This window comes from Stegodyphus dumicola, chromosome 1, assembly GCF_044657685.1.
Source record: "Stegodyphus dumicola isolate Sdum_Otavi_A_Nest chromosome 1, ASM4465768v1".
NCBI classification, from domain to species: Eukaryota; Metazoa; Arthropoda; class Arachnida; order Araneae; family Eresidae; genus Stegodyphus; species Stegodyphus dumicola.
The window spans coordinates 56,902,072-56,916,879 of record NC_140768.1 but is presented as its reverse complement, the minus strand read 5'-3'; the positions used below and the strand labels follow the sequence as shown (position 1 = coordinate 56,916,879).

Genomic DNA, 14,808 nt, shown 5'->3' with positions numbered 1-14,808 from the left:
TTCTTGGGCGGATCTCTATTGGCGGAGTTCGAAGAGGCATGAGGGATTCAGGACAGCAGTTGGGATAGGACCAGTTGGTGATACCCTTGAAATGTTCAGTACGTAGCCGAGCTATTATAGAGGAGAGGTTTCTTGGGCGGATCTCTATTGGCGGAGTTCGAAGAGGCATGAGGGATTCAGGACAGCAGTTGGGATAGGACCAGTTGGTGATACCCTTGAAATGTTCAGTACGTAGCCGAGCTATTATAGAGGAGAGGTTTCTTGGGCGGATCTCTATTGGCGGAGTTCGAAGAGGCATGAGGGATTCAGGACAGCAGTTGGGATAGGACCAGTTGGTGATACCCTTGAAATGTTCAGTACGTAGCCGAGCTATTATAGAGGAGAGGTTTCTTGGGCGGATCTCTATTGGCGGAGTTCGAAGAGGCATGAGGGATTCAGGACAGCAGTTGGGATAGGACCAGTTGGTGATACCCTTGAAATGTTCAGTACGTAGCCGAGCTATTATAGAGGAGAGGTTTCTTGGGGGCCTTACCAAAATGCTGATCCTTCGCCTGGCGTCTGTACAGGTGACTTTTGAGGTTGCTCTTTATCGCATAGTGACCGTGAGCCAAGGTATGGATACCATCTGGTAATATGTGCCGCTTGTCATCATCTCCTGAAAGGGCAATCTTATTTACTTGTATGGAATGAATCTCATGCTTTGTGCTCCTGATGAGATTCATGGTCCTGTACTGTACTTCCTGTGAGAACAAACAGCTTTTATAGTCCCCGAAAGATATCCTATTTTTCACTACACATTTCTTAACACCCTTAGACTTTTTAATTAGCTCTTTTTCAGTTTTACAAGCATACATCTTAGATCTTAAGCCAACGAACTCTTCCAAGATCTTCCCTGCATTTTCATCCTTCATCTTCCCCAATACCTTTTTATTGACTCGCGGTATTCCATACCTGTTACCTTCTGCATAGTCAGATGTATCAAAGTAGTCAATCATTCCTTTCATATCCTCATAAAAGTCCTCGGTCTGTATGTCATAGATGTAACTGTCAGTGTCCATGTACAATAGCTTGATATCGTCCCCGTATTTAGGCTTCATAAGATTATAATGGAAGTCGTACATCAGATGCTTCGATAGATCTAATATACTCATGCCGACGTATATTGGCTTATTAAAGATCACTTTCGTCTTGTTCATATGCACAGCGGCTAACCTTTCGTCGAAAATGGTCCTCCCCTTGAAGTTGGGCTTAGCAATGAGCTTCTCCGCTTTCTTGGGATCACATACTAGTCTGATATCGAGTCGCTTCCTGATATTTTCCATCGTCTTGCCAAAGACCGAGTTGTTCATGAGTTTGAAGAAGTCTTTCTCAAAGTTATTGGTTGCCTTGGTCCTCATTTCAGTGTTCAGGTCTATGTATCTCTTCAACCAGGGAGACTGCTGAAACTCCAACACTTTGTGCACCTTTTTGAGCTTCATTCCCAACTGCAACAGTTGCTTCAAAACCCTGTAATGAACCACATAATGTTCTTTGTCATAGAGGGTCGTCAGTAGTTTTGGTTGTTTTGAGCCATCGGGCATCCTGCTCTCAGGTGCTAGAGGTAGGTCTGAATGGAGGTTGTGCAGATGGGCTGGGTACTGTAGGTCGCAATCGACGATGTATCCTGTGTCTGAGTCATCCGCTACTTGGGTCACATCTGACACAGTGCTCCACTTGAAGCCACCATGCGGTAGGTATTGACTCATGGCCCACCCGTAAAGGTTGTTGGCGTCAAGGTACATCAGGTAATTGGACTTCTTGTTCTCGTCATAGTCCTTCATGTACTTGTTGTTCGCCCTCCCATATCGGTTACAACACTGAGAGACACCTCCTCTGGTCCCCTTTTCTAGCATGAGTATCATGTCATAGTCTGTCAACAGCTCTAACTCGACCTCTGTGGTTTTGAGCATGGCATCCCAGGAGAGTCCAGGTGCGGTGAAGTACCATGCAGGATCCAACTTATAGGTCTTTAGACAGACATCTCGAAAGTGCTCCATGATGTCGGCAAGGATGAGTACATCAGTCTTCACATACAAATCGGAATATCCACCCAATGTCCTAATGTTGAAGGCCCTCCATACCCTTTTGGCGTGCTCGTAGTCCTCATCCTTTATGTGAGACTCATTCAATTGGTTGTAAAAGTCTTCTTGTGGGGGCAGCTTGGTCTCTTCGCATTTGTCCCACGAGTCCATGTAATCGTATGGATAGACGCCTTTTCGGGTGACGAGGTCTAGCTTGTCCTTGGGGAAGTACTTGGCTGTCTCCCTGAACTCCTTTACGTTCTTCGCAAGACTGTCTAGGCTAGCAGCCATGAACTTGAACGAGTCGACAAACCTCAACTTTATGCCAGGCAACTTTACTTTCTTCCCATCGCCTACATCTAACATCTTTGCCCCGACCTCCTTGCTGAATGAAATGTACCTCTCCTCGTTGTTCGGAATGACATCAATGTCTCCTTTCTCCCCACCGAGCTCCTTTATGAAGAGATGGGCGTCGTAGCCAGAGAGGTTGTGGATAAACACCGGAATGAACGAAGGCTCTTGGTACTTTAGGTTGCAAAGGTTGTGAGCAGGCCCTCTGTAGTTCGATTCACATTTCGCCGGATCAAGAAGATGGTCGTAATCTCTGACCTTTCGGAAGTCTGGTTCATCCTTGGGTGAATAGGGGGAGGGTTTCTTCCTGATGTCTCCGCCACAGATATGGCAAACATGGGTCCTTTGGAAGTGCTCTTCATCTTCGGTGGTCATTTTAATGGGTTGCTTCTTATCATAAATGTTCTTTATCGCTAGCGCCTCAGCCTTCACTGTATCAAAGAACAGTTTGGTGGCATTGGGTCCTCTGTACGTGATTGGTGCCTTGTAGTCTGCATGTTTATACTTGATGTAGACAGTGAAGCTCATAGGCTCGTGCTTTTGATACTTATGCAAGAAGGATGCGTCTTCATTGGGATGACAGCTGTTTATCTTGTTTGTCAAGCACTCGAAGTCTCCATACATCACAAAGGGTACTCGCAATGACCTTTGGTAGTTTTTGAACCTCAGAGATTCGTCTTCCTTAGGCATTACAATCTTTACTGGCGTGTTCTTCCTACAATCCGTCTCATGAACTTGAAGGTCCTCCTCAGAGTGATAAAATAACAGGCACCTTTCACAGGGATATACTCTTTTCTCATGTTTAGTTAATTGAGCACTTATTAATTTCGACATGTCTTTTATCCAACAGTAATGACTGTTTCCTTCTTTATTCCTTGTGTACAGCAAATTGACGTGTTTGTCTTCCTTATTTTTAGTGATTCTCAATGGGTAAATGTCATTACCTTCGTATGAGTATATGCTCACCGATATGTCATTCAACTTCTCGAACCTGTTAAATACTCTGTCTTCCATCTGCACTGGGAACTCAATGCCTTCGAACTTTAGCTCATTCTCATACGGTTTATATTTGGTGACTCTTTGGGCATCTTTTTCCATAGGGTGCAGTGCAGAGAGTATTGCCCACATGAAACACTTATTATCCTCATTTTGTACGTTTATGACGGCTTTTTTAGCTTTAATTCTTTTCGGTAAATCAATGTAGGATGAGCCTCTCAGTGGGTTGTATTTATTGATCCTCACCTCAAGGCTTTTAATTCTGGCAAGCGTCCAGCCTGAACCCCTTGCAACAAACTCCTCCATTTCTGTCAATAACTTTTGGATAACCGATCTGTAATAAGCTACCAAATCAGTTGACTCTAAGATGACTTCATTTGTTGTTTTAAAGTTCATCTCCATTTCTTCCCTCATTCCATCTTCCCCTTTTTGATAGTCGCAGAGGAACTGGAAATTAACCTTGAGACCATGCAGTCTTTTCAGATGTTTAGCGATCAGACCCCGGACCTGTGATGAAACATCGTTCAGAAAGTCTTTGGGAAGCATCAGATTGTGTTCGTTTTGGATATCATACGTCTTCAAACGAGATTCATAGGCTGTCTCAACTTCATGGGGGGTATATAGCCTTCTCTCTCGTGAATCTGAAAACAGGTCGGAGTCAAATGCGAAGTGACGGTTAAACAATACGCTTTCTATGTATGCTATGATGTCCGCCTTCCTTCCTAGCTTGGAATAGCCCGCAATACCATGCGTTCGACAAAATTCACGTAGTTGGTTAATGGTCATATGATGCAGCCCCTGCATATTGTCAAAATCATCTCTGTGAACCTCCTGGCTGGCCTTCTTAGGCTTATAGTTTTGATGAGCTTTAGTTTGTAAGTGCTTATTTATGCTAGATTCCTTTATTAACTTTCCGCAACACCTGATTTTTAGCTCCCTCTTCTTCTTTCGCTTGATAAACAAGTGATTGTGGAACCTGGAAAAGCCGTTGTGGTATTGAATGAGGGCGATCAGTTCCACCTTTTTAAGTTTCGAGTATCCTCGAATATCATTTTCTCGACAGTAATCTTGTAACTGTCGAACTGTTTTTGATTGAAAATCCATTTTGTCTTTCTATATACTGCAAACCTTCTCTTTAAATGCTTTTATTATTCACTAGGTATTATTAATCAATTACCCATTGTCTCTCCTTTGACGCTCTAGAAGCCATACATAATGGTGCACTGATGGGGGTAATCTACTGTGCATAGCCAAAGAGTAAAGGCCGGGCTCATAGATCATCACCTGTTTACCATCGTGGTAAGATAGAGGTTCAGAGCAAAAGTTGGACATCAATTCAGTGTCCAACTTTTGCTCTATTATTTGAGCCAGAGTTGTTTTATGTTTCGGTTTTACATGTTGTTGTAGTGCGTGTCCTCTGCCAGACAGTGAAGGCAGATATGATGACAGTGATCGTCCCCGATAAATATGAAACATACGTGAAGACTGCAGAGGACGAATGCCAGTGGATTATGTGGGGGACGAATGCCCCTTGCAAAAGAAGCATGCGATGAAGAGGAAAAGTGGCGTTTGTAAAAGCGGCGTTTTCTAAAAGTGGGTTCGATTTTTAATGGAGGGTTGGAGAGCTATTGTTTTCTAAAAGTGGGTGCGGTTTTAATGGGGGGCTTTGAGAGCCATTGTTTTCTAAAAGTGGGTGCGGTTTTAATGGGGGCTTTGAGAGCCATTGTTTTAAAAAATTATATGGGTGAAACAGAGCCATTACATTTCTAAAAGTGGGTGGGATTTTTATGGGAGGGTAAATGGCTCTGCGCCAGCTCCGGCATATATACACTACTTTTAAATATGATTATTTTCAATTTTATCATTGAAAATATTAAAAATTTACTCTTTAGGGAAGTTATTGGGGAATAGAAGGATAGACTTTATATTTAATAACAAAATAAACAAAAAATGAATAATTACTGTGAATGATATTTACCAATTAATTCCGAATCTTAGACCTTAGATTTTTTACTTTTATATGTTTTGTTTATAAATCAAATTAAAAAACTGAGCGGTTATTTCCTTAAACAGACTGATCCTTAAGGACCTGCAGTCTCGAATAATGAGGTCTATTTACTTTATTTACACTATGACACATAGTAAATACATATCAGATGCTTCTAAATATCTAAATCAATATTTAAAAAACTAAAAAATGTGGAAAATCCCAAATCTAGATGAATATAGTTATATTTGTTTGCATATGAACAGCTGCGTGGGAAACGCTTCCTACATCAGATGTTAAAGAATTTTATTCAGGTTCTAGTCTAAATGTAAAGTAATATCGCTTTTTAAATTGAACACTGCTTCAAATCGCAAAGAGAAAAATTAAGACTGAAAAACGCGCTACTGAAGTACTTAAGTAAAATGGAATAGCACAGGCGTAATATTTAAGTATGCTGAAACAAAAAATCCAAACAATCGTATTTTCAACCCACAGAAAACCATACGTTTACAGCCTTATGCTTCTTTTTTTTCCCTATAGTTAATGCAAATATGAGCCACTTTTCCTTAGAAATACCTTATATGAAAGTATTCTTATACATTTTGTATACTTTAGAAATACAATCCACTGATCGCATCTTTAGACAACAAAAGTTTTCATACAGTTTTACAGTGATATTAAAACTCCTATAATTATGTTTTGAGAGAGAAAATCAACTAGATCGCATTCATTTCTAATCTCCATTTAAAAATTTAACAAATGATTATTAAAAGAAGTATTTTTTTGAAAAAATCTGATGTGTACACCACATGACTTCCTTGTATGGAACATTAAATTATGCGCATTTTTTCTTTTATTTCATTTAAACGTATTGGATTGAATTAAATCACTTCGCCGACAGCGCATAAACCACAATAGAATAAATGAATTCTTTAAAATTCACTCTAGTATTTGTTTACCATAGCGACGCTCTGGCGCTAGATTCACTTAATAGTATTATATTTCGTTCATATTATAACTCAGAATGCACAAAATTTATATCATTTAAATAATAGAATTATCTAATCGTTGCCACATGTTCTATTCAAATACTATAATAAAGCTAGAACGATGTATAAAATAAATTAAGCAAACAAAACAAAAAAGGAACAGTTTTTCACAGACGATTCAGTATTTCTCATTCAATTAATTCAGTTCTCCCTTCGCGAGAAGGCCAAAAACACATAAAAACTCAAAATATTTATATTAAAAATTACGAAGTAAATATTAAACACTTATTTCCTCGAAAAAATTCCAGAAAGGATTAAGCATGATTTAATTGGCAATAACAAATGAAGGCGTTATCTTTGTTGTTGCGAAGCTAAGTTTCTCTAGATTGGCAACAAATCCCTTAGTCTGCTGTTTCAAATGTAAACAAGCAATGGCCGCCATCAAAAAAATTATTGGGCTTAGCGGCACTTACACAACTTTAAAATTGTTGATAATTCTAAAAATATTGCATGCAGATTTACTAAAGGCATAAAAATCTTAACCGGAAGATAAGAACAACATAATTCAATCATTTTTAAAGCAAAAAATGTACAATTTACAAACACATAAGAGTAAAGAAACTGAGATCACAGAGCTGGGTAACAGTGTGGATATATATATAAATATATTTATATACGTTTGGTGCGGCCGATTGCAACCAAAATACGAGGTGCACATCTACATGTTATAGCAGTCCTATATGCAAAATTTCAACGTTCTGAGGCTTGTCGTTTTTGAGTAGATACGTACGTACGTACATACGTTTATACAGACGCCACGAAAAATTCTCTTCAGAATTTATTTTAAAGAAGTTTTATAATTTTTTTGGAGGAAACGATTCTTTTATTCTGTCCTTACGTACAGATATCACGCAAAAACATCGTTAAATTGCGTTCGATAGAGGTCAAAATGGATATTTTCGTTGAAATATGCTGCCTGAAACTTTTCGCGATTACAATACTTCCTTTTTACTTCGTACAAGGAAGTAAAAAGGAGGAAGATGTGCAAAATTTAGCCTTATATATTTGTCAGGTAAGATTCAAGCAAAAAGAATTAAATTTTGTTTATTGAAAGCCCAATTTTAACTCTGAAAGGAGAATAATAATCTATTTTCTATGATTGGCTAGAACAGTTTAATATAATTTATATCATTAAGAAGTCATTTCAATTGTTTTACTGAGGAACGGATCGATTTTTCAGTCACGTTTTTAATCGTTTATGGCCGTGAGTAGAGTATCTGAGTCTCGAATAATGAGGTCTTAATATATTATACATCTAGTCTTGTTTTTCATCACTACTTTAGCTGTGTCTATGAGGTGATACAAAAATGCTTATTTCATTTTGGAACATGCAGTAAAAAATTTCGAAATATCGTTGATTTATTGAAAGCACTTTTATACTTGGACACACAGAGAAAGAAATGAAGTGTTATTCATTTTCAAGGTAAATGTGTTTTTAGCAAAACCTAGTATTAATTGAATATTTTTACTTTCATTAAATACCTGCTGATCAAAACGTCATCATGGATCATCACAACCGGAACTGTTTTCTATGCGTACGTGTTTTTCAAATCTTTCATAATAACAAAATTTGGTTATCAATTTTTATAATTTGTAATATTTATATTGGCACTAAAGAAAGAATACATCCCGCTTTAAGCCGTCGTGCACTTTTTGAGGTGTTTTGCAAGAGGAAAAAGGCATGCATATAAGACAACTTCACACACATGAGATTTTTATTTAGGGTAATTCAAAAAATTGGTCCTTAATACCATGCTGCTGATGCAAATATAAGTAAATGTACTTTGTTTTAACTTGTATCTTTCTTGTACTTTCTCTTGTACGTGTTTTCTAAGACAAAAATTATAAATTTAAGGGATTTTAAATGCTTAAGCTTCATATATGAGACCTTTAAAAGACATTTAAGAGAAAACATTTTTAATATTCGAGAACATACGAAAAATATTTATTTCCTAAAGAGCTTAGCGATTTTGCCTACAATCTTCAAAATTATCAAGAACAGAGCGTTCGAAACAATTTGTTCCTTTCTTGCAAAGCTCCAGGTGTAGAATCGCATATTTCTTCCATTTCAAGTTAGAGTTGGAGATTCAGTTTGTTTGTGATTATTCATGCGAAAAGGTTTTCAAGCAATAAACGAACATCGTCAAAAACTAATGGCAATTTTATAAAAACCAATCTGTTTGTCTTGAAAGCGGAATATGTTTTCATCACGTTTAAACTTCGGATGGAAGGCGATAAATACGTTTTAAGTCTAACATTTATATGAAATAAATATCTAACATTATTTTCTCAGTTTTCTTTACACATCTCTTTGACTTCACTGCACTTAACAAAGTCAGCCATTAAACATTGCATTTCTGCAAAAAATATTTTATATTGTAGACTTCTTGGACGGAATCCTTCCAATTATCATCGTCTTTTCAATGCAAACAACTAAACGATGCTTTAGGTTTTTAAAATAAAAAAGAAGTCATTAAAAATTAGGTCCAGTGAATATAGTAGACGGAGGAAAAGTTAAATTCCGCGCTGCTGAATAAATAGTCCAGCTAGCATAGTGGATAACGACGCTGATTTCCATAACGTGGTCCGGAGTTCGGATCCCTGAGAAGGCATAAAATGTTTGTAGGCGTATAGTATCTGTACGGCAAGGGAACACGTAAAGTACACGGCAAGCCGGAAGTCCACTCGAGATGTTGATGGTAGGGGAAGAAGGGATGGAAGACTATCGAATAGTCACTCGCGATGTTCTCTCTAAAAATTCGGGTGAAACTTCACATTTTATGCTGCAGGATTATATCTGTACGATGGGATTGTATCAGTGGTGAAATTCTGGTACTCCGGTTACTTGTATTTGTTACCTGCTGAATAGCTATTAGGTAAATGTAAGCCATATGTGCTGGAGCGTTAGCATGCAAAGTAACAAATTTCTGTTAAGTTTACCACGGTGTTTTGATCTTTGTGACTTGCGGTATTAGAGTCAAAAAATTAACGTAATAAACGCAACTTATTATAGTATTAAATAGTATATACTCAATAAGCAGTGCTCCACTCAATTAGAGATTTCTGAGTTCTGAACTTTAGTAGAGAAGATCTACTGTGTTGCTACACAGTCTTCTCTTATTTCCTTTATGACGAACGTGATGAAGCCATATATATTCTCCTGCCATTAACGTGAATGAAAATTTTTATCGACTTGATCACGTACAGCAATTCTTGAGAAAATACCGTCCGTTATTTCTTCGTTTTAGGGGTCAACATCTTAGGTTAGTCCTTTGACGCAGTCTTTCGACATCCTCAGATTTTATAGCAAGATTTTGTCCACTTATCCCATTTTCTTGGAACTAACAGAACTAACATTAACTTGTTTTCCTTCACATATTCTTTGACTTTAGCACACATTTTCTTTAGTGGTCACATCCATACTGTGGCCTGGTTTGTTATCATGTTCGTGACGACGTCTCTTGTTTAAATACGGGAAACCCACTTTTCACAATTGCTATATTATAATTGTCTGCAACCGTATGTTTTGGAATATCAATTGGTTTTATGCCTTCCTTTTCAGGAACTCAGTCACCGAACTATATTTTACATTTTTTATGTTAACACACATCACAGTTTGACAACATTTCAACTGATTCTCAAAAGTCAAATAATAGAGCTTCTTTGTGTGTGTTCCTATGCTTCCAAAGGATGAGGCAATTATTTCATCATTTTTCGTTGCCTCGCATCATACTTAGGATCAGAACTTACTGAATGCCTTCTGTATCTTCGACCAATATTAAATTATTTAAAAAAATCGAGGAAGGCATTGTTTTCACTACAGATAAAGACTGAAGCAAGCCCGGTATCTGTGCATTTTCGTAGATATGTTAGGTATCGCTGGAACTCGCTAACTATTAAGCTTAGAACCCCAATTTTGAGGGTGAACACCCCGGTGGGCTGGTCGGAATCTCCAACCCATCTTACTCTATCATCAACTTCTTTCAAGAGGACTTTCATCTCGCCGTGTATTTATAGTGCCCTTTTGCCGCACAGACACTATACCCTTACTAACACTTGTGCCTTCTACGGGATTCGAGCCTTGGACCATCGGTATGGCAGTCAGCATCACTAATGTTTTCTTTACACAAATCTTGTGTCTCGGTGTAAAATAAATTGCTGGCATTGTACTTGAGAGAAAAGCCTCTCGCACACAATCCATTGAAAAAGAAAATGCGAGCAGTTACGCCTTGGAAAGGTAAGCCTTTAATTAAATATATGAAAAGTGATATTAATTAATTATGGGGTTATATCATAGCAAATTCGTTTCCTGTTTTTTCGCATTACTGTTTTGAATAGTTCGTTTTAAACATATGAATTTACGTTCTACATTTTCAGTTTTTTGCGGGTGCTAATGTAGAATGTGAATATGAAGATCAGATTGCTGTTTTTTAATTTTTCATATTTTTAAGACCTTTTCATATAACTTATTTTTTAGCATTTAAAAGAATTTCCATTTTTAATGGTAAACACATTTTTCAAATGCTAGATAGTAATCTGATGTTTACTACTTATAGTATCTGATCTGATGTTTACTACTTACAGTATTTCATCTTGCATTATGCTAATTGTTTTAATCGAAAACGCCCAAAATTTCCATTGCTACTGCAAATTTTCAGTTGTAAAGAACGAAAGTAAATGGAAGTGCGTGATAATATTCAGCTGATTCACAAATCAAGCTGATGATTATCACCGTGGTTAAAAATGGCTAGTCATTTTACAACAGCCTAGTTTTTGAATTTCTTCTTTATTAATTTCAGAGTTTACTCACGTCGTTCGATCAACACGGATCAGTAACCTAAAATTAATTCAGTGATATTTGCGAATTCATTAATCGAAAGCGAATTGATAAAAAATATAAACAAATGAAACAGGCCTCAGAGGCTTTATATGAGTTATCGAAAATAAAGGAAGAAATTATTTTTGTGCATTCGTAATTAAGTATTCGAAGGACAATTCAGGTTTAAGGTCGTGCAAAATGGAAGCAAAAGAAATGAAGAAGGGTTAATGGTTGCTTTTATACTTCTGCATTATTGACAATTAAATAACAGTACCCAAATGAGCTCTTGCAGACGATATTAATTTATTTATCGGGTATCACTTTAAGAAATCGTATGCTAATTTCTTATCAGCCAAGTTAAATTTGTTATATAAGTAAGGAAGGGTAACTTTCTCTTCCTAATCCCTGTGGAATTCCATTGCAAATTGATTGTGGAATTCCACCGCAGAATAATTTTACATTACTGGAACAAAACTGAATTCAAAAATTGAGTTTTATCTGTTCTGTCTCTCTTTATTCAAAATATTTAGCTTAAAATGTTTAGACTGATATTTTCGCCCCTTAAAATACGTATCACTATCACGATCGCCGTTGATAGTTACCGGCATCTTTAAAGTATTGTAAATTTTAAAATAATTCATAATAAATTTTCAGGTAGTTAAAAGTAAGAACTTAATAACGGATATATAAATTAACAAGACTTCAATCAAATACTAATCAAACATACTTTATTATAATCAAATATAATATCAAAGACAAATATTATTATCATTATTATTATTATAATTATAATATTAGACCAAGTTACTTGTGTTATTGTAATTTTACCTTCTTTCATTTGAACTCTATAAGGCTGAACGATGTTCACAGGTGCAGAGCCTCTCTTTGCATTACACAACAAATGCATTAGAATTCTATATTAAGAACTCAACTAAATTCAAAACGAGAAAAAACATTAATTCAAGTAAGAAAATAGCCAAAGCGTTTTCTTTTTCTTTCATTTCGTGGAAGAATGATACTTATTATTAAAAAGAATTGATACACAGAAACATATTAAAAAGAACTAGTACTGAGAAACATTACTAAAAAACACATTCTTGTTCTATAAAATGTGGTATAATAGAAAAAAAATCAGTCATCAACCTTTAAATAGGAAACACAATTTTACTTATGTTAATTTTATGTATTCTTGCTTTGTTTATATTCAGATTTCTTCTCCTCTAGAAACATGTAATTAAATTAACAAGTAAAATATCAGAAAACTCCTTTCAAATTTATCACCCATTTGTTTGCTGTTTTTTTTTTAAGAGTTAAGTTTCAAATTTGGTCTAAACCTTATGCGGAAAATAATTTGCAAGTATTATCTCTCTCCACTTCATTATTTAGTGAAGTTGTTATATTAATTGCTCAGATAGGAGTAAACGCCACGTATGCAGGTAACAAATGCAAAGAAGAAAAAATAAATTTGTATATAAAGTTTATCTATTCTTTTTAACTTCAGGTTTCCTGGCTGTAAATTACTTGGAGGGAGATGACGATGGCGTCACCTACTTGCAAAGTCTGAGGAGAGAAGCTGAGATGTACAACAGCTTTTTGCTTGTTACTATTGATGTCAAGTAAGATATTAAATTCATTTTTTAAAATAACCTGCAGTCAAGAAGCCAGCGTGTGCAGCTTAATAAATTATTCGTCTTTTTTATTATTTATCTATCAATGCTAATATTTCCAATCTTTATAATAATACTGTAGAGTTTCTAACTTTTATTCTATTAAACTATGTGTCGAGGAACCTAATGAACTGCTAAGACGTAAACTCAAGAAGGGTTAATTACCCTTTATTTTCTCAAAATAAGATTAACAGTCGGTCTCTGTCTCAAGGAGTACAGCAAAGCCTCCACTTGGGCATAAACTCAAAAGAAAGAAATAAGAACTAACTAATGACTAACTAAAGAGATTTAGCCGAAGCTAACACGATTCTAAACTAGTTGGCCCGTAATATTAAATTAGCCAGCGAACTATCAAAAGGCACGTAATACGGCCGAGTGTTGTAACAGCTTAGAGAGACGTAATCCAAAGGCAAACGCGAGTTATTCAGGAATCCTAACTCTCTTTGATGACGTCAGTTGAGCTTGACTTAAATACTATTCTCTTCTTATTTGCATTTAACGCGATCCTAAAAACTCATTCTGATAGGGAGTTGTAAGCTGAAGCTAGGAGAGACAGGAAAGAGGATAAAACATTAACATAACTATTATAAAATTAAAATACAATACGATTCGATTCAAGCTTACAATACGATTCAAGCTCTACAAACAATCACTTCCAGTCTAAGTTAATTTCAAACCTTTGTGTAAAATTAACAAAAGCAGATCCTCTTTCTTTTCTAAAACATTATTTAAAGAGCAATGTAGATATCATATTCTTGAACAATTGTCTGTATTCTTAAACAACGTATGTGTTATCGCAAATGGTAATAATTTTCATGCTCAAGCCTTTTTATCCTGTTAAGTGTCTGAAAGTAATAGCTTATGGTATATTAAATAATAATAATTACAGTAAAATAGTAATTAATTACAGTAAAACCTTTTTTCCTTTCTTCAATTAAGTTAATACATTTCTATCAATTTTTAGCTGTTATAAAAACTTATATTAAAAGGCAGATTTTGCATTTGCATTATAGTTTTATTTTTTTATGTAGCAAGATCTTTCGAAATGAAATACCTAACTTTCTTTAAGACTAAATATCTCATACACGTAACATTCTGTAGAATCTAGTTTTGTACTTTCAGAACATTAGAATATTATATATCTGATATGCTTGAAATATAAATTTTTTTGTCTGATAAATCTAATAAAACTATCAAATCTAAATAAAAAAGAAAAACTCATTATAATAACTTCAAAGGGTATATACTGCAAATATAATATGGTAGAAACTTAAGCACCCACAAATAATATAAATCCAACTTAGAAAATCTGAAAATATTTTGATTCTGAACTAAAATTTCTTCGTTGTCTGTAAAGGTCCGTGACATAATTAAAATTCTTTGGATAGAATGCCGAAATATCGATGAATATTGATAACATTTAACTTGAGTTCGTTATGTTTTCACTATATGAAAGATTTAAGACGTTTAGTCAAATAAGTAAATAAGATGACCAAAAAAGAAAAAGGATCGATGATTAGTTTCTTATTGAATGTGATCTTACAAACAAATTTCAAAAATTGTTTAATACTTTATTATAAATCAGTAAACATTTAAAAAATAATATAATTATAAAGGACAGGTTAACTGTAAAATTAGAAAATAAAAATACAATTAAACCTTTGAATACTGAATTATTTGAAGATTTTTATGCCCATGGGTCGGATTTAATTTGTCGCTATATGGATTAATGTGTAAAGAATTAATGTGTAAAGGTTAATGTGTAATTTTATTTGGAATATACTTAAATTAGTGATATAAATATATTTTTGAAACATCATTTTAGTTACAATACTGATTACGGTGGACGAGTCTGGCTCGCCCACCGTATCGTAACTTC

General features: G+C 35.4%; 1 protein-coding gene across 1 annotated transcript in view; it reads left to right on the top strand.

Moving 5' to 3' along the window:
• LOC118181945 (transport and Golgi organization protein 2 homolog) overlaps positions 1–14,808 on the top strand; it is a 93,276-nt gene that overhangs the window by 60,250 nt on the left and 18,218 nt on the right. The window contains exon 3 of the mRNA XM_035351187.2: positions 12,764–12,878. Coding sequence (XP_035207078.2) covers positions 12,764–12,878 — 115 coding nt within the window. The remainder of the gene's footprint in view (positions 1–12,763; positions 12,879–14,808) is intronic.